We start from the raw sequence: 21,215 nt of genomic DNA on the forward strand, positions 1-21,215 counted from the left end.
CGTTTGGGGAGGAAGTGTCCATGAATGCACCCCCCACCCACCCACTTGGCACTGACCCTGCAGTTCCCCAATATCCCTTGAAAACCAAGATTCCTTAATGTCTGTTAACCTTGTGTTTAATCCTAACAGGAACATTCAAACTCTGTACTCTCAAAATTGCACCTTTGAAATTCTGTCCAGAAAACAACCTCACCCAATCCACGCTTTCTAGATCCTTCCTCATTTCCTCAAAATTGGCCTTTCTCTAATTTAGAATCTCAACCCGAGGACCAGACCCATCGTTTCCCATAATTATCTTGAAACTAATGGCATCTTTAGATCCAATGTCCTGTCTCATTTCCTAATAAGAGATCCAGTATTGCACTCTCCCTAGTTGGTTCCTCTACATATTGATTTCAAAAGCTTTCCTGAAAGAACACATTCAACAAACCCAAAGCTATATCCAACCCTTTCACATTGTAGGAGTCCCAGTCAATATGTGAAAAAGTAAAATCACCTACTACTACACTGTTATGTTTCCTGCAGCTCTTTGTACATTTGATCCTCCAATTCTTGCTGGTCTATATACAATTCCATTAATGAGGTCATACCTTGGCCATTCCTCAGTACCACCCATAAAGCCCCAGTAGACGAGCACTCTATCTGTCCTGTCTGAGCACAGCTGTGATATTTTCTTTGACGAGCAATGCTACTCCTTCTCCCCTTTCATCCCTCCCACTCTATTGTGTCTGAAACAACAGAACCTTAGAACACTGAGCTGCCAGTCCAGGCTCTCCTGCCCCTCCTCTATTTCAATTAAATCACAATCATTGAATATATCACCATGCATTAATAAACACTGTATACTGACACCAAGCAGGAGTCTCCATTATTTTCGTGGACTCTGCAGCACCTGCTATAAAGCAGCAAGTATCCAGGGATGATTACCAGATGGCAATTGCTTCAAACGTGTGAGAATTTCAGATAGCGTATTCATTTCAAGACTTGAAATGAGATTACAGCAATGTATTTCATGCCTAATAACTTTCTATCACTACACGATATTGAGCTAATAATCCCCGAAACCTGATATTCTGACCTGAATATAGTGCACAGAATTATTGGCAAAGTGTGGCATTTCCAGTAAATCCTCATATAAAAACCAGTCAGGACATGGAAAGGTTCAAGAGATAAAACAATGTAAGTTTTACAGCTGAAGGACTTAAAATGAAACATTTGGACAAGGTCTGAAAAATAGCATTGAAATTTCCAATTCATCTCATAAACCAATATGTGCATCTGAAGCCTCTTACAATTGCTCTGAGGGACAGATATAACATTCAATATTAAATTTGCTTCAGACTTCAAGTACATTCTCTATTTTCTGGTATAAACAGAAAACTGAACAAATCACCCTGCCCCAGGCTTACATCCAGTATGACTCCAGTGCCCTCCAACATCAACGAAGGCCTCCCAGGATTACGACTGCTTGGTTTATGGAAACCCTTACACACATGAATGGTTCCATAATATTATTGCAATTCTGATATATAGGTATACCCCGCTTTACGATACTAGAGCGGTCCTATGAAACCTTTCGTAAGCCGTAATGCTGTAAAGCGAAGACCCATTCACTACTATTGGAGGCTATTTTTGAAACAGTGAAAACCCATTCTTTTTTGAATATTTTATTAAAATTCCACACATGTATTAATCCAAATCCAATATATCAATCACATACCATGTAATTATAATACATGTCTTTAGTATGTATATTCCCCCTCCCTTATCCCTCACAAATAATAAACCCAAAAAGAATTAAGAGAAACAAAAAGATAGAAAAGTATGAAAAACAAAAAAGAAAATAAAGATAGAACACACTTGGTTATTAAAATATCCATAATTTCATTAAACATATGATATTTTAATCATACATTAATTAATTGACTCTAAGGAACTGATAACGTTTTCAGAGGTCTATGGAGAATAACTTTCATAAATTAATACCTACAATTTGTAAGCATGGACACCAAATTTTCAAGAAAGAATATCTATTTCTTAAATTATATGTAATCTTTTTGAGAGGTATACAATTATGAATTTTATTAGGAAGGGACTTCTGAGCTTCACAGATGTCACCATAACACTCCTTATCATCGTTCAAAATTAAGACCATTTTGGATGGTACTAGGAATATTTTTAGAACAGGTTACAGAAGTTAAATTCCCTCAAGATCCTATGTTTTTCTTATTGGGTAATGTATCTGGGATAAGACCAAAACTGAAATTTGATTTGTTTCAAAAAGAATTTGTGAAAATTGCATCAGCAGTTGCAAGAAAATATATAGCACTAACATGGAAATCAGATTCACATTTGGGATTGGATAGGTGAAAAACCATTCAAAATCCACTCAAATCCTTGCGTAAAAGCGAACATGGCTTTCTTCGTAAAAGCACATTTTTGTAATTAGAGTATTTGTAAAGTGGGGTGTACCTGTGCTTACATATGACTTTATCTCTCCCTCCTTTTGTGAGCATCTCTCTCTTTTCCCCCACCTCTCTCTCACTCACATGCACACACACTTCATTCCTTTTCACAACTCCTATTTTTAACAAGTAATAATTTTTCTATATCATTTCTCTTTATACATCAAAACAGGCCCTTCAGCACAACTTACCTATGACAGCTAAAATGTCCCATCCACCCTTGACCCAACTGCTTGCGTTTGGCCAATATCCCTCTCACCCATCCTATCCATGCACATGTCCAAATTCTTCTTAAGTATTGCAATAGTACCTGTCTCAACCACTTCCTCTGACAGCCATTCCACACACCCACCACCCTCTGTGTAAAAATGTTGCCCCATAGGTTCCTGTTAAATCCCTCCACCCTCACCTTAAACATGTTCTTTTGTTGCCAGTTCTCCTATTCTAGGCAAAAGACTGTGCGTTCATCCGATCCATTCATCTCATGATTTTGTGGACCTCGATGTGATTATCCCTCATTGTCCTGTGCTCCAAGGAATAAAGCCAGCCAAACCGCTCCCAATAGTTCAGGTCCCTGATTCCTGACAACATCCTCACAAATCTTGTCTGCATCATTTCCAGCTTGACAAATTTTTCCTGTAATACTGTGACCATAGCTGAACACAATACTCTAAATGTACCCTATATTTCCATAAATACCATTTTTAAAAAATAATAAATTGGTGAAAAAAAGAGAAAAAAATGAGGTCGTGTCATTGATACATCGTCCATTCAGAAATCTGATGGTGGAGGGGAAGAAGCTGTTTTTGTAATGAAGGGTGTTCATCTTCAGTTCCTCCTTCCTGTTGGAGGGGTGAAACACAAAAGTCTGCAGATCCTGAGATTGTAGTAAAAACACACAGCAATGTTGGAGGAACTCAGCTCGTCTCACAGCGGATGCATTGCAATGAGAAGAGGGCATGGTCTGGTTGGTGAGTGTCCATGAGGACAGAGGCTGCTTTCTTGAGACACACTTATTGTAGATGTCCTGAATAGACTCATGCCCATGATAGTGCTGGCTGAGTTTACAACTCTCAATATCCTTTTCCTGTCCTGTGCATTGGTACCTCCTACCGGACAGTGATGCAACCAATCAGAATGTACACATTCTGTACAATAATCTGTACACATCTAGAAATTTGCAAGATACTTAGGTGACATAACAAATCTCAAACTCATCATAAAATATAGCCGCTGGCAAGTCTTCTTCATGATGGCATCGACAGGATAGATCTAAAGAGATATTGACACTCAGTTCTTTGTGCCAAAAGCATTTTTAACCAACCTATCTGTCTGTGACCTGTATCTCTCAGTCTAAAGTGTTTTTGATACCATTCATTACAATACTGTGCAGATAGTGTTACCAAATGGAATGATTTTTCATGTTCATTTATTTATCATCCAGTTGTACAAGTACAACCCGACAAAACAGCGTTTTCTGGTCCTCAGTCAATACACATAACACAGATACAGACAAATGATACATATGCACAGAACTTATATACAACTATTAAAGTAAATAAATATTTTGGTTAAATAAATAGTTGAATCACGGATGGTTTGTATGAGTATTTCATTTGTTGTTCAGGAGTCTCACTGCCTATGTTGGTTCTCAACCTGGTTGTCCTGGCTCTGATACTCCTGTATATCTTTCTGCAGCTGACAGATGCTGTGGTAAGTGTCCTCACTGATTTTGTGAGCCCTCTTCGGACAATGATCCCATCAATGGGGGTGTGGAGAGAGACCCCAGTGATCTTCTCTGCCGCTCTTGTGGTCCTGTGGATTGACTTCTGATCTGATGCTGAGCAGCAATCGTACCAGTCAGAATCATTTCGATAGAGCTCCTGTCGAAGTTTGACATGATGGTGGCCAGTGGCCCTTGCCTACTTCAGTCTTCTCAGGAAGTGCAGTCATTGTTGCACCTTCCTGACAAGGGAGGAGATGTTTTATGCCCAGGATAGGTCACTTCTTAAGTAAACTCCAAGAAATTTGGTGCCCTCTACTCTCTCCATTACCAAGCTATTAATGTGCAGTGGGGTTGGTCATTCCTGATCCTCCTGAAGTCTACAGTCATCTCCTTTGTCTTGTTCATATTGAGACTCAGGTTGTTCCTCTCGCACCACTTCACAAGATTTTCCACCTCTTCTCTGCAGTGTGATTCATCGTTGCTGCCGACGAGTTCAACTACTTTTGAGTCAATTGCAAACCTGATGACACTGTTGGAGGTGGACGTGCTGATGCAATTGTGGGTCAGTAGCGTGAGCAAGAGTGGGCTGAGCCTTCAGATCTGAGAAGTGCCAGTGCTCAGCGTGATGGTGCTCAATGTTCTGCTGCCGACCTGGACAGACTGTGGTGTTTCTATGAGGAAGCAAGACACCAGTGACAGAGGGGGTGTGGAGTCCCAGCGAGGACAAGTTCTCCACCAGTCTCTGGGATATGATCGTCTTGAGTGCTGAGCTGGTCAATGAGGAATCATTCTATAGGGGGAACAGGACAGAGAGGAGGGAAAAGACTAAAGCTTCTTCAATGGAACGGTTTTATCGATAGGTGAACCGAAGTGGATCCAGTGTCTCTTGCGAATTGACATGGATCCATCACCAGATGCTCGAAGCGTTTCATAATAATGGAGGTCAGTGCCACTGGGTGGTTGTCAGTCCTGTTATTGTCGCCCTCTTTTATACCAGGATAATGGTGGGCTGTCTTGAAACCCATGGGCTTGATGGACTGCTGCAGTGACGTATTGTAGATGTCTGTAAGGACCTCTGTCTGTTGGTGTGCAATTCCCTCAGTACCCCTCCGGGTATGTTGTCTGGCCTTGCTGCCTTGTGTGGGTTCAGCTTGGATGGGATTCTCTTCACCTCGGCTGCGGCTATGCAAGAGGCCTGTTCGTCAAGGGGAGACGGAGGTTTCTTTGGCAATTTCTTCTCTACGAACCATGCAAAGAATGTGATTAGTCTCTCCGGAAGGGAGGTGTCATATTAGGCGACACAGTTGGTGTAGCGGTTAGCGAAATGCCTTTATGGCATCAACAATTGGATCTGGGGCTCTGTAAGGAGTTTGCATGTTCTCCCCATGTCTGCATGGGTTTTTCTTGGGTGTGCCTGTTTCCTTCCATCGTTCGAAACCTACTGGGGGTGTAGGTTAATTGGGTGTATATTGGGCAGCATGGCCTTTTACCATGCTGTATGTCTAAATTAATAAAGTCTTTGACTTGGAAGGTTGTATTGTGATCTGTTATGGTCTTGATTCCTTGCCTCATGTACCTCGTGTCGCCAGTGTTGCATAGCGGACTATGGGTCTTCTGTGTGTACCCACACTTTGCTTTCTGGATTGCACAGGAGAGTTCAGACCTGGCTGATTCTAGTACAATCTCGTCTCCTTACAAGAAGGTAGCATCGTGAGCTCTGAGGAGTGCATGGACCTCTGTGTCCAACCATGGTTTCTGGTTAGCCTTTTCTGTGTGGTATTTGATCTCTGTGGCATCCTCGATGAACTTGGTAATGTAGCCAGTCACTGAACTTGTGTACTCCTTGATGTTTACATGGTCATTGTAGGTGGCCACCTCCTGAGACCAATCCAATCTCTGGTCTCAAAACAATCCTGCAGCACTGCTGTGGCTACCCTCAGGCCATGTCCTAATTTCTCTGCGAACTGGCTTTGTTCATTTTGCCATGATCATAGGCTGGGGTTACCAGGATGGATATGTGTTCCGAGTCACCGAGATGGGGGTGAGGGGCAGGCTTGTGCACACCAGGGACGTTGGTGTACACCCAAAATAGGGTGTTCTCTCTGAGAGAAGTGGACATGCTGTTGAAACTGTGGTAGAACAGTTTCAGGTTAGCGTGGTTGAAGTCATCAGTTACAATCATGGCACCATTAGGATGGGACATCTGGGCTTCACAGATGGCACCATAATGCTCTTTCATTGCTTCACCCTCATTTGCCAAAGCAGAACATACACTGCTGCAGTCAGCCAAGAATGCTCTGGGCAGGTGGAAGAGTCTGCATTTCACTAACAAGTTCTCTACCTCAGCTGAGCAGGACATCTTTACAACAGAGACATTTGTGTGCCCATTCTCACTGATGTAAATGCACAGTCCCCCTCCTCACGACTTGCCAGAAGCAGTAGCATCTTTGCCTGCCCTGAAGGAGATAAGGCCATCCAACTGGATCACAGAGTCTGAAATGGAGTCTTGGAGCCATGTTTCTGTGATCACTAGAGCACAGAAGCCCTGCTGTTCTCTCTGGTTCAGGTCATCTATTTTCTTCTTCAGTGATCTTACATTTGCGAGTAAGATCCTTGGGAGCGTGGGTCTGAACGGGCTAACCGCCATGCCGGCCTGCTGTCTTCTCGCACAGCGATTTTGACGGCCTCCCTCACGTCTCCAGTGATTCGTTCTGTAGTTTGATGCATTCTGGTTCCCTTTGCTCCATATGTTAAAACTGTTTAGTATCTTACCAAAGTGATCTTCTATCTTTATAAGTCTGATGTATATTTTGTAGTTTCTCTCGTATTACACAATCATACACAATAAGAAATGGTTTAGGGATTTCACCATTGAATGGAGCCAAAGTGGCTGCTGATGCTTTGAGCACCACCACATTTCTTTAGGAATTTCTGGCTAATAGGGACAAAATTGATATCTGTATTCTACGACTAATTCCACCTGCATTGAATTCGCCCATCGTTATTGAATGAAGATCTACCGGGACCAATGCCTGAAGAGGGCGCACAAAATCAGTGAACCGGCGCGGACTCGAAAGGCCAACATGGCCTGTTTCCGCTCCGTAAATGGTTATATGGTACCTCATGACCCTTCCACTCCCCACCCCACTCCGGCCTTCGATGTGATCTACTGGGATTACTGGGGATCCCTTCCACCCTGAATACAGCATCTTTCAGCTGCTCCTATCGGGGAAGAGATCCAGGAGGATCAGAGCCAGTACCACCAGGCTGAGGAACAGCTTCTTCCCACAGGCAGTGAGAATGCTGAACGACTGAAGGAACCACTCACACTCACCCTCCGAGGCTCTCATTTGTACAAAACAATATTTATTTTTCTAGATAAAATACTTGTCCTGCATATGTATTACAGAACAACCCCAATTATCTAAAATGGTTGGGACTGGGCCTATTTCGGATAAACAGCTTTTTTTTCGGAGAACCGGTCATTTTTTGAAAATAGCCCAGTAGCAACAGCTAATCAGTTCTAACAGTGTTTAAACAACAACAAGAAGGTAAGGCTTTTTAAGCATTAAAATAATGTTTAATTATCACCAAAAAAATGCTGGCCACTGCCGATCACGGACACCTCCCCACTAAAGCTCCGCTCCTGCCCAGGAGCTAGAGGTTTCTATTGTTGTTGTCACCGGGAGCCTGAGGTCTGCTGAGCTGCCAGCACTGGGGGCCCGGGGTCTGCTGCTCCTGCCTGGAGCCCGACGTCCCCAGTCAGTTCAGCTCTGAAAAAATTTCTGATAACTGAGGATTTTGGAGAATCCAATTCTGGATAATCGGAGTTGCACTGTATCTATCTACAGGTGGGTTATGTCTGGTTTTGTGTTTGCATGTTTTGCACAGGCTAGCAGAGACCACTGATTGGTTGGGATGTACTTGTACAATCAGATGACATTGAACTTGACATGACAGTGTGACAGAATATAGATATGTTTTTGGGAGATAAATTGGAGCAGGTTTTTTTTTACTGTAGGTCACATACAAACACTTTAAAACAGATCTTATTTAAAATATTGGAGCTCTGCTCATGCTCGACGTGTCAAGGCCAACAGCCTTTGCAAAAGCTTTGGAGAGTGTCCAAGAGACCACTAATGGATTGTTGTTTACAAAAAGGCAACAGATGAAGGAGCTTGTTGGAACCACAGATTTTCTGGAGGGGAACATGTGGTTTAGCAAGCAGAGAGAGTCAAACAGGCTTTCTCTCTGAGACAGAGAGAGACACACACACAGAGATCAGTTCTACAGTCAGCAGCAGCAGCTGGGACTGGAACAGGACAAGCTGGCAAGCTTGTGGAAAAACCCCATTTGGAAGATGGATTGTGACTGCTTAGTTCAGCGTGGTCAAAGCCCTTGTGGTTCATGCAAGAAGAGAGGAATGGCTGTCTAATGTTTCACTTGAAATAAGAGAAACAAGAAGGAACTCTGTGGTGACCTGAAAGAAAGGTTTCATCTGGAGAACCCTGCGTGTGCAAGTTTCTTCAGCAAGACACTGAAGTGGCTGATTAAAAAAGGAATCAGTTGTGGGTGTCCAGCGTACAACAAATCTCTCTCTGAAAACAAGCAAGAACCTTTCTGAGTGGTAACCATTTACATTTCAAGCACCAAAGCCTGGTGAACTTTATAAATGTTAAATTCTGTGCAATGTATAAGAATTGCCTGCAACCAGTGAACTTGGAGGAATGAGAAGTAAGATTGAACTGTGGACCAAATAACTTTTCTGAACTTACACACACACATTACATACACGTGCACTTAGAATTAGAAGGGGGTTAAGTTAGGTTAGTTAAGTCAATAGTGATAAGTTAAAGTGTGATTCTATTTTCATGTTTAAAGATAATTTAAAGCAAAGTGGTAAGGGAGTGGGGGGGGGGGGGGGAGAGCAAGCGGAATATCAGCTCCAGCAACAGATTATAAGAATATTTGCAGGGCTGCAAAAACATTCCAACACAGGAGTGATCCTTCAGCCCATTGACCACACCAACTCTTTTGCAGCAATGTAATCAATCCGACCGACTCTTTTGTTCCATCACTGCAGTTCTGCAGATATTTTCTCAGAAGTGAGTCTGCAATTTTTATTTAAGCTGCCATTGAATCTGCTTCACCATACCCAGATTATAAGTATTCCCTATTACTTTAAATGTTTGCATCCTTATCCTTGAATGAATAAGAACTATTTCTCCATTCTTATCTTTTCCGATACTTTCCTGACTTGGTGTACTTCTCACAAATTATCCCTCAACTCTCCTTACTTTGGGGAACATACCTCTAGCTTTTCCAGTTGTTGTTTATCTGAAACCCCTCATTTATGGACCATTATTTTCTGCACCCACTCTGACCTTCACATCCCTCTGAGACTGGTGAAGAGAATTGGATGTGATACTCCAATTACAGCCTAATGAAAATGTCAAAAAGGTTCAATCAACTTTCTGTTTTTTTTGTCACCTAAGTTTTCATAATATTTCCTTGACACTCTCAATGTGTTCTGTCACCTCTAAGGGATTTTGAATCCTATTTACTTCATAATGCTTTCTGTATTTTTTGCCAGAAAGTATCAAATGACAATGTATCTACCCTTTGCCATCCTCTTGCAATCTACTACCATCCCCTATTGTTCACCACACTCCTAGTTTTCTGATTTTTCTGAGCAGCAAAGTTGATGAGAGCAGATCCGTGGACGTAGTTTACATGGACTTTATATAAGGTTTTTGAGAAACACCCACATGGGAGGTGGTGCAGAAAGTTAAGACATGGGAGAACCAAGGTGTTTTGGAAAACTGGATCTAAAATTAGTGTGCTGATAGGAGGCAGTGATCTAGGAGTGTGGTGTACTGCAGGGTTTGATCATGGACTATGGTTGTTAATCATACATATCAATTACTTACATTGATTTCTAAGTTCAGACATTGATACAGCACAGTAACAGGCCATTTTGTCCCATGAGTCCGTGCCGCCCAATTTACACCCCATTAACCTACACCCCCCAGTATGATTTGAACGGTGGGAGGAAACCAGAGCCCTTGAGAGAAAACCCACGCAGACACGGGGGAGAACGTACAAACTCCATATAGAGAGCACAGGATTCAAACCCTCATCCCATTCGCTGGTGCTGTAAAGGCATTGCACTAATCATTAAACCCACCGTGCCACCTGCTTTACCAACCATCCTGCCCCACTATACCAACTGTGCCGCCCTTGCTACGCCAACCATGCCAATATAAAAATTGGTGAGGTTGTCAATATCAAGAAAGGTTGTGAAGGATAGATCAGTGGGTTCGAATACAGTGTTGTCTGTGAGAATTTGTACGTTCTCCCCATGACTGCATGAGTTTCCCCTGGGTGCTCCAGGTTCCTCCCACACTTCTTGGCTGAATGGTGCGGCAACAACAACTTCACACTCAATGTCATCAAAGCCAAGGAACGGATTGTTGACTTCACAAAGGGAAAACCAGAGGTGTACAATTCAGTAATTATTGGCGGAATCAGAGGTGGAGACAGAGTTGGCGTCAGACGAAATCTAATCGAGGGCATTAGGATAACCGTGGGGTGGGCTGGGGGGAGTAGTGGTGTATCTATGCAAAATAGTGCCTATGACAGGGATGGCCATTGAGTAAAAATAAATGGCGACAAGGAGGTCTCGCGAGACCTGGCCTCGGTGGCTTCCATGTTGTATTTTCTGCTGTATAATTGAGAATGAACAGTAGAACGAGGAAGGAGGATGAGTGTACTGGAAGAAACAGATGTGTGTTCCTTGTATGTCACAGGGGTGTGAGGGCTGGGCCTCCCTCTGCCATACCCTAGATATGCCCCTGCAGGGGTGCATTGGTTTTATGGCAGTGTTGGACCGGGTGGTGGGAGACACTATGATACCGATGCTGGGTGGAGAAGGTGAGCAAATTTAAGTTCTTAGGAGTCTCTATCTCAGAGGATCTTTCATGGGCCCAAAACACCAATGGCATTGTGAAGAAAGCAAGTCTGTGCCTCTTACTTCCTCAGGCGTTTGCTGTGACATCAGAAACTCTGGCGAATGTCTACAGATGTGTGGTGGAAATTGTGCTCACCTGCTGCATCATGGTCTGTTATGGGGACACCAATACCCCTGAGTGGAAAGCTCTCTTAAAGCTAGTGCACATAGCCCAGGACATGACAGACAAAACCCTCCCCACTATCGAGAACATCTACAAGGAACGCTGCTGTCAGAAAGCAGCAAGAATCATCAAGGATCCACATCACCCAGCACATGCTCTGTTCTCACTGCCACCATCAGGAAAGAGGTGTAGGTGCTACAAGTCTCACACCACCAGGTCCAGGAACAGCTGCTCCCCCTCCACCATCAGACTCCTCAACGACAAACTCAATTAGAGATTCATTTAAGGGACCCTCTTGCTTTTGTACTTTATGTTATTTTTATTCTCCCTGTATTGCACAGTCAGTTTCTTTAGATTTCTTTATTTGTTTTACATATGTACGTTATTTTTTTCAATACCAATATGTGGTAAATCTGCCTGGCCCACGGGATAAAGAATTTCAGGGTTGAAAGTGATGTCATGTACTTCTTGACAATAAATCTGAACTTTAAAATTTTAACTTCAAACCATACAGGGGTATTTGGGCAGAACCAGTTTGTGGGCTGGAAGTGCCTGTTACTGAGCTGTATGTCTGAATTTAAAAAAAAATGTTGACAGGTGGAATTTAGTCCAGGCATGTGGAGATAATGCAGTTTGGGTGATCAAAAGGTCATAGGACAAATACAATAAATGGTAGCACCTCGGGAGCATTGATGTGCAAGGAAACACTTAGCATCTGAAAATGGCAATACAGGTGGATAGAGTAGAGAAGAAGTGCTTGCCTCATTGGCCGAGGCATTGAGCAGAAGAGTTGGGATGTCATGGTGCAGCTGCTCAAAACATTAATCAGGCCACAGTTGGAGTAATGTGAACAGTTCTGGTTGCCACCTTATAGGAAGCATGCAGTAGCATTGGGAAGAGTGTGGAAAAGACTCACCTGGATATTACCTGGAATGTTACTTGTCAGAAGAGATATAAATGAGCTTCTGTGCTTAAATTCAGCCAATAGAAGGTGTTCGCAGCTGGAAGTGGCAGATATAAACAAGGTGAATTATCCCTGTGGCCAATAAAAGGAAAAAGAAGCTTCAGGGTGGTGTCCATTGGAGAAGTAGCCAGTGTGAGAGTGGAACTTTGAGGTTCTATTTGGAAAGTTTAATGAGGCCCCATTTGGAGTATTGTGTTCAGTTATTGTCACTGTGCTTTTGAAAAGATGTTGTCAAGCTGGAGAAGATTTAAATACTTTAAAAAAAAGTAGACATACAGCTTGGTAACAGACCCAATTGACCTACAACCCCTAGTAAGTATTAAAGGGTTGGAGGAAAGCGGAGTCCCCAGAGAAACCCCACGCAGGCATGGTGAGAATGTACAAATTCTTTATAGACAGCGTGGGATTCAAACCCAGGTCCCAGTTTGCTGATACTGTAACAACTGTTACAGCTACACTAACTGTGCTGCCCTCACTTTTGCAAGTAGATTGCTGGACTTGGGCCTTGAGGTATGAGGAGGGTTTGAGCATGCTAGAACTTTATTCCTTGCAGCGCAGGAGGATGAGGGGTGTACAAAATCATGAGAGGAATAGACTGGGGCATAATATTGTTTGTCCTGAGTAGGGGAATCAGTAACCAGAGGACATAGGTAAGGGGGGAGAGATTAACTAGGTGCCTGAGGTGTAACTTTTTTTACACCATATGTGGTGGGTGTATTGAATGGGTGGCTGGAGGAAGTAGTTGATGAAGGTACTATTGCTCTGTTTAAGAAACATTTAGACGTACACATGGATACGTTGGGTTTTGGGGAATATAGGCCAGGCATGTGGGACCAGTGTGTGTGTGTGTGTGGGGCTTTTTGCTCGGCATGGGAAGGTTGGGCCAAAAAGTCTGTTTATGTGCTTTGTAACTGAAGTATTACTTTTGGATAGGTTGATTTTATCAGGGGACTGTGGGAAGCTGAGGGGTGATCTTATAGTGGGTGTATAAATTTATGAAGGGCATAGAGAGGGTAGAGAGAGAGAGAGTCTTTCTCCTTGGATGATGGGATCTAAAAACAGTGCATAGGGTTAAGGTGAGAGGGGAGACATTTAAAGATTAGAGCAGGAAGCTTTTCACACAGAGTGGTGATATATGGAGTAAAATGCCAGGAGCAAATACAATTACAGGGTTTAAACGGTGTTTGGACAGGTGTTTAGATGGGAAGGGAGTCGAAGGATTCAGACCTAATACAGACAAATGATGTTAGTGGAGATGCGCCCCGTGGTCACTGTGGATGAGGTGATCTGAAAGGGTTCGTTTCTTTGCTGCACAACTCTGGGACTCTGTTGCTCACATCCCCATTTTAAGATAACTATATAACCACACGGGTAATGGTGCTCAGACTGAGGGCTACAGAACAGGACCATTTACCAGTTTCTAGTCCGAAGAGCAAGCTGATTAAAAACTCTTTTCTGTCGTTCAGTCAATTTCTTATCCACTTTACCATTGATTTCTTGTTCCAGGGCCTTAATTTTCTTGACCAGCTTTTCACATGGGGGGGAAAAAAATTGAAAATCCACTTTGTTGCACTCTCTTTATTAATCTTTTTTTCTTAATTCATCTGACCCACGTGACTTATACATGACTCACCTCCTTTAGAAATGGTTGCAAAATCTTAGCTCTCACTTTTGCAACAATTCAGTTTGTTTTTTGATTAGAAGGTCCCATGTGCTCTAAAAGTAAAGTGGGATGGGGATTCTCCTTACTGTTTTTCTCTGGGGTCTTCTTGTCTTCTCAGTGGCTACAGAGTTCAAAGTTCAGATTTATTGCCAGAATGCGTACAATCCTGAGATTTGTTTTCTTCTGTGAGCCAGGCAGAATTTCTAATTGTAGATTGCACTTAACATGAAAGCCGTGTCAAAATAGATGAGTTTCTAGCTAAACTTGAACTACCTAAATTGAAGAGGAGCAAAACAAATTGATAAAACCATTTGAAATAGAGGAAATACAAGATATATTAAAAAAAGCTACCAAACAATAAAAAACCTGGGGAGGACGGACTCCCAATAAAATTCTATAAAACATTTAAAGAGTTACTAATTCCTCCTCTCCTGGAAGTAATGAACCAGATTGAAGAAACACAAAACATGCCAGATTCATGTAAAACAGCAATAACTACAGTAATACCAAAGACAGGGAAAGATCCACTAACATCAGCATCATATAGACCAATATCTCTACTTAACTTAGATTATAAGATAATAGCAAAACTATTAGCAAACAGATTGGCCAACTGTGTACCAAAAATAGTAAAACTAGATCAAACTGGATTTATTAAGAAAAGACGAACAACAGACAATGTCTGTAAGTTCATTAACTTAATCGATGCAGTACAAGGAAATAAGACGTAACAGTAGCTGTTGCTTTAGACGCAGAGAAAGCCTTTGACAGGGTAGAATGGAATTATTTATTCAAAGTATTACAGAGTTTCAACCTACCAGAGAAATATATTAATTGGATTAAAGAATTATATAAGGGTCCAATGGCGAAGGTGACAGTAAATGGATATATATCGAACCAATTTAAATTAAGCAGGTCAACTAGGCAGGGATGTCCACTATCTCCCTCACTGATCGCATTAGCAATAGAACCATTTGCAGAACTGATAAGAATGGAAAATAAAATAAAAGGGATAAAAATAAAAGAGAAGGAATGTAAAATCAGTCTATTTGCAGCTGACATCATAATATACTTAACAGAACTAGAATTATCAATAAAAGAATTACATAAGAAATTGAAGGAATATGGAGAAGTATCGGGGTACAAGATCAATGCAAATAAAAGTGAAGCGATGCCAATGAATAATGCGGATTTCACAAATTTTAAAAAAGAATCGCCATTTAAATGGCAAACATAAGCAATCCGATACCTAGGTATTAGACTAGATAATAATCTAGGCCATCTATACAAATTAAATTATCAGCCATTAATGAAGAAATTACAAGATGACTTAGAACATTGGAAAGATTTACCACTTACACTGATAGGAAGGGTAAATTGCATTAAAATGAATATCTTCCCAAGGATACAAGACCTATTTCAATCGGTACCAATTCCCTTAACAGAGAAATTCTTCAATGAGCTAAAGAAAATAATAAGGAAATTCTTATGGAAAGGGGGGAAACCAAGGATAGCGCTAGATAAATTAACAGAATGGTACAAAAAAGGGGGTTTGCAGGTACCAAACTTTGAATTATTATAGAGCAGCACAATTAAGATATCTATCAGATTTTTATTAAACAAGGGAAAAATCAGGTTGGACCAGGATAGAGCTAGATAAAATAGGAGAGAAGGTACCAGAACATATGCTATATAAGTGGGATGAAAACCTGGTGCAATATAGAAGTTCACTAGTACTGCACCATCTGCTCAACATTTGGAAGAAGATTCACGTAGAAAGGAAAAAAAACAAATTACCAACTACCAAAATTATTATTGATGCAAAATCAACTAATCCCTTTCACAATAGATAACCTTTCCTTTAGAGAATGGGAGAGAAAAGGGATTAAAAGAATAGAAAATTGTTTTTTGGAAAATAATTTATTATCATTTGTTCAAATGAAGTACAAATATGGATTAACTCACGGTCTAATGTTTGCATACCACCAACTGAAAACCTACTTAAAGGACAAATTGGGAAGCAGACTGAGGTTACCAGAAGGAAGCAGCTTTGAATATGTGATTACAGACACAATAATAATTAAAAGATTTATAACAAACATGTACATCAAGCTGCAAGAGAAAGAAAATGATGAAATAAGCTGTAAACTCAAACAAAAGTGGGAACAGGATCAAAACATAAAGGTAAAAAATGAAATATGGGAAAAGCTATGCTCGGGAACTATGAGAAATACAATCAACACGAGGTTACACATGATTCAATATAATTAGTTCACGCTCAAAAAGTTAAATAAATGGGACCCAACAGTATCAGATAGATGTTTTCGCTGTAAGAAGGAAACGGGAACAACAGTACATGCAATTTGGGCATGCGAGAAAGTGGAAAAGTTTTGGGAAGATCTAAACCAGGTATTAAATAAAATCACAAAAAGCAACATACCAAAAAATCCAGAGATCTTTCTTCGAAGTAATATAAGAAGTAAAGAACTAGGCCGCAAACTGGATGAAGCACAAAAAAGATTTATTATGATAGCCTTACCGATAGCAAAAAAATGTATAATGTCTACTTGGAAATCAGAAGAAAGCCTGAGAGTACAGCAATGATACATAGAAATGAATAAATGTATTCCACTGGAAAAAATAACATATAATTTAAAAAATAAAGTCACATTATTTGAACAAATTTGGGGACCGTACATGGAACACAACAGAGAGGGCTTGCCTCGGACCTCCACCCCCTAAAATGATAGAATGAGAAGAAGACGAAATGAACTGACCCAGTGTGTAAAAGTAGATGACACAATTTTCTTGTTTATTTTCATTGTGTGATGACATTGTTTAATGGGTTTATTGTATTGTATATGTTGAACGTTTAATGGGTTTGGAGAGGGGTGGGAAGGGGGGAGGGAAGGGAGGGGGAAAAAAGGGGAGAAAATGACACTGTGTATATTGAAGAGGGAAATGTTTGTGTGTATTTTGGTTAATATGGTTCATAGTGTGAAAAATAAAAATTTTAAAAAAACATGGAAGCAGTGTGAAGTATACAAAATTCCTCCTCTCCCCCATCTTTTCATTAGGGCCTCTGCCTGCTTTTTGCTCATTCCTCGAAGAAGGGCTCAGGCCAACACATCGACTATCTTTTACTTCCTTTAGATGCCGCATGTTCTGCTGTTTCTCCAGCACTTTTGTGGCTTACGCTACAATCTGTGTCAGCAGACTTTCCTATTTAACTCTGTTCAGCACCAATGTGTTACTTTCCTTGGACACACATAATTGAATTAATAAGAAAATAGCCCCTGTGGAGTTCATGCAGCATTAAGTTATACCCGTGTGAACTGCTTTCACCCACATTGGACAGGATGTATATTGCTGTCTAAAATACTAAATATTGCTTCAAGGTTAGACGATTATGACTGTCAAGTTCTTATCAGTGCTATTTTCTTGGCTATATAACTGAAACGTTTGTCATTGTTTGTCACAATGAATTGCCCCTGAAGGTGCTTGGATTTGAAGTTTATCTTGACATTACAGGTAGCTGAAAGATGAGACAGCTTTAAGAGGAGATCCTTCTAACTCATTTGAACAATAGTTCAATGGTCAGCATCTGGCAACTCTCAAGCTGAAAAATTACCACTCCCATTCCAGTCAGAGACTGAAGGCCCTCAGTGAACCTTGTACTCGAGTTCTGTTTTACCAGGATTAGTGTAATGCAGAATGTCACTAAAGTGTAAATTTTGTCTATTTATGATGTAAAATTTTCGGTGGTTGAATGAAATAACATATTTTCCAAAAGTTAGGATGACACGAGGTACCACTTTAATTGAATCATTGGACAGGTTTAAATTACCAGGTACTGGTGTGCAGAATAGCTCCCTGCTGGTAATCACTGCAGCGCAGGTTGGGAGCATTTCCCAGTGAGCATAGAACATTCCAGCACAGTACAGGCCCTTCAGCCCACAATGTTGTGCTGACCTGGGTAAACCTATACCACAGCAACCTAGTCCTTCCTGACCTCACACCCATACCCTTTAATTTTCTTACATCCATATACCTATCTAAGAGTATTTGAATGTCATTATTGTACTAGCCTCCGCACCACTCCTGGCAATGCATTCCAGACACCCACCACTCTTGATGTAAAAAAAAATTCCCCCCGATGTTTCCCTTAAACTTTCCTCCATTCACCTTAAACAGATTTCCTCTGGTATTTTCTATTGTTGCCCCAGGAAAAAGATACTGACTGTTGATCCTATCTAATTCCCTCATAATCTTGTATACCTCTCCTTCCTTCATTGAACCAAAAAGTAAGCTCTGTCAACCTTGCTTCATATGATGTGTTCTTCAATCCAGGCAACATGTTGGTAAGGTTCTCCAAATGTTATTTTAACTCCAGTTTATATTGGAAATTACACTTTGCCTCAAAATCAGTGCCTCTGGATATAATTTTAATAAATTACCAGATGACCAAGCTTTAGTCCTCAAACTCTTTGTTATGATTGACCAAATTATTGTTCCCAAGGACCAATTTCCTGGTTTATCTGATTTTGATCAATGTAACTTCCTTGTTTACCTTTGCACCCTTTTCTGTCTCTGGAGTTCCTCCATGGATCATTCCTTGTTCTGTCTCCCTGAACCCATCCTCGTCAGTATCCTGCTGCCATACGTAAATTAATAATTGATGCTGAGTCAACATTTATATGTGTGGATGAGACTAAAGCTGTTTCCCTCTCCCCCTCTTCTCTGGCTCTGCATTCTCATTTTGTTCAACCAATGACATATTTTGGATTACTGAGCTAAAAAATTGAATGATGCAGAGAATAGGTAAGTTATCTGTGAAATAAACTTGGTACCTTGGGCATGACTCCGAAGACTTCCAAGGCTCACGTTAGACCAGCCTGCATTCTGCGCTTCTCGCCCCAGTGTCCTCCTGTCATAAAGGCTTCTATTTCTTTAAACTGTAGTCAGAATTGTTACACAGGCAAATGAAGAAGCTGTTTTTGATCCATGTGAATTAATAATATTCAAGATATACTGGGGAGTCAAGGATCAAGAAAAGGGATGGGATAACTGATTCCTTGGAGCGTAGGAAGATGAGGAGTGATATCATAGGGGTGTACAAAATCATGAGAGGATAACTGATTATCGTATTTTTATTGCAAAGTGGCATAGATTAAAATTTGATTCACAGGCAGGACACAGAGTAAACATAAATATGTTTTTAATGAATAGTGGGTGTAACAGAGATCAATCTTCAGATTTCAATTTTTCTAAATATCTATTAGTGGTTTGGATGTGGAAGTCCTTGATTTCAAATGAGACAAAATTGGTGGGGGAAGGGTATGTGGGCATTGGGAGAAAGTGGGCTTGCAAGGAGGATGCAAAGAGGATCTAACATGACTTAGACAGAAATCTAGATATAGTTTTCAAGTGAGGATCTTTGCATCTGACATCAGAAAGGCAGTCTGTTACATGAAGGGAGGTAGATTGGGAAAAGTTAACATTCAAGATCATTTATTACAAGTGCAACCTGATGAAGCAGTGCTCTCTGGCCCTCAAAGCAATGCACTGCAGAGACACATACAAACATAACACAAATTCAGACAAATGATACATACTGTATCTACAAATATGAAAATAAATAAATATTATTGTTAAATAAATAGTTGAGTCATGGAATGTTTCATCAGTTGTTCAGCAGTCTCATTGCTTGTGGGAAGAAGTGGTTCTGGCTCTGATATTCATCTATCTCTTTCCTGTCAGGAGTAAGTGAAAGATGCTGTGCGGTGGGTGGTAGGGGTCCTCACTGATTTTGCGAACCCTCCTTAGACCACAATCCCAGTAAATCCCATGGACAGGGCGGGGGAGGGAGATCCCAGCGATTCTCTCTGATGCTCTTATAGTCCTATGGATTGACCTCTACAGCAACCTCTACAGTTGTGATGGAGTAAGCCATCTCTACTGAGCAGAATGTCTTTACAAAAGAGACATTTGTGCATTAGTTATGGCTGATGTAAATTCACAGTCTGTGTGTTCACATGCACCATGCAGTGGAAGCAAGTGTTCAGATGCAGTCAGGAGTTGGAATAGCACCTTGTCTGTTAGCCTTCATTGCAAGAGGATTTGAGGAAGGAGAAAATCTTTAATTGAACTGGGCAGTCTGGATACAGAGAGGATGTACCATATGACCAGAGAGTCCAGAGTGAGAGGGTAACAGCGTCAGTTTATGGGCGATTGGATTTTGACATTCATTCAAGCAGTATATGGTGAACATATGTAATTTTCTGCGACAGGAAAACATGGAAGCCAGGTCAGGGGGTACGTATTCTTAATTCTAAAAACATTAAGAGACATTGGAGGAGATGATACCAGGGTTCTGAAATTGTGTTGAGTGGTGGCATAGGGCAAAAAGGACTGTGAAGCTGGACAAGATGCGTTCTATGACCATTGGTATTGATTTAGGTTATTAAGGATAAGTTTATGATCATGTACTTTTGTGGAAGGAAAAAAACGGTGTTAACTATGTTCTTGGGAAGGTCCAGTCTTATATTCTCCAGTAGTGTTTTGCTGCATCTGCTTTGTGTGGACTTTTCCTTCCATCTCTGAATTCAGTTTTTATATATATCAACAATGGTTTGCATCGTTTCTTAGTGTACAATAGTAACAACTTGGATGCTCATTACCAGAAGAAAATCTATGATATATCAATATGAATTTGTATTCTGCTTTGTTGCAGGCAGAAGATTGAAGAGTTGGAGGCTGAGAGGGGGCGTCTTGATGAAGCAAACAAGATCTTGGAAATGAAGCTGGAGAGGTACACTATGCAGGTATGGACATTGGGTGTTCTGGGGGAAGTGAACACTAACATATGGTTTCATTTGTTTATTCCCACAAATACAACAGAAGGAATTGGCCAGCAAATGCTAGCAGAATGAATTTCTTGCTTGAAGACTTATTCTATGGTGAGGTGGGATATCATTCCAGATGAGGAGTGAAAAATGTAAAGAGGAGTAAATTGCTTTGTCCAAAGTGAGATGAGCAAACACAATTATGATTTGAAAGGAATTGCTTGAAAAAGTGATGGGCGCAGAGTCAGTATTTGTTTTCAAAAGTAACTGGATACATACTTGAAGGGCAAAAGATTTCCAGGGTGTTCAGGAAGGGCAGATGAGGATAGACTAATTGGATGGCTCATACAAAGAGCTGGCAGTGTATGAAACAAGGCAGATGAACTTAAAGCACAGATAGAAATTGGCAGGGATGATGT

At 41.0% G+C, this 21,215-nt stretch overlaps 1 protein-coding gene across 10 annotated transcripts in view; it reads left to right on the forward strand.

The window, feature by feature from the left end:
- The window catches only part of mad1l1 (mitotic arrest deficient 1 like 1), a 1,066,498-nt gene that overhangs the window by 457,855 nt on the left and 587,428 nt on the right, over positions 1-21,215 (forward strand). For all 10 annotated transcript variants that reach the window (XM_069928298.1, XM_069928297.1, XM_069928299.1 and 7 more), the window contains exon 16: positions 20,685-20,775. In XM_069928298.1, coding sequence (XP_069784399.1) covers positions 20,685-20,775 — 91 coding nt within the window. The remainder of the gene's footprint in view (positions 1-20,684; positions 20,776-21,215) is intronic.

The sequence above is a fragment of the Narcine bancroftii genome, chromosome 3, assembly GCF_036971445.1.
Source record: "Narcine bancroftii isolate sNarBan1 chromosome 3, sNarBan1.hap1, whole genome shotgun sequence".
Taxonomy (NCBI): domain Eukaryota; kingdom Metazoa; phylum Chordata; class Chondrichthyes; order Torpediniformes; family Narcinidae; genus Narcine; species Narcine bancroftii.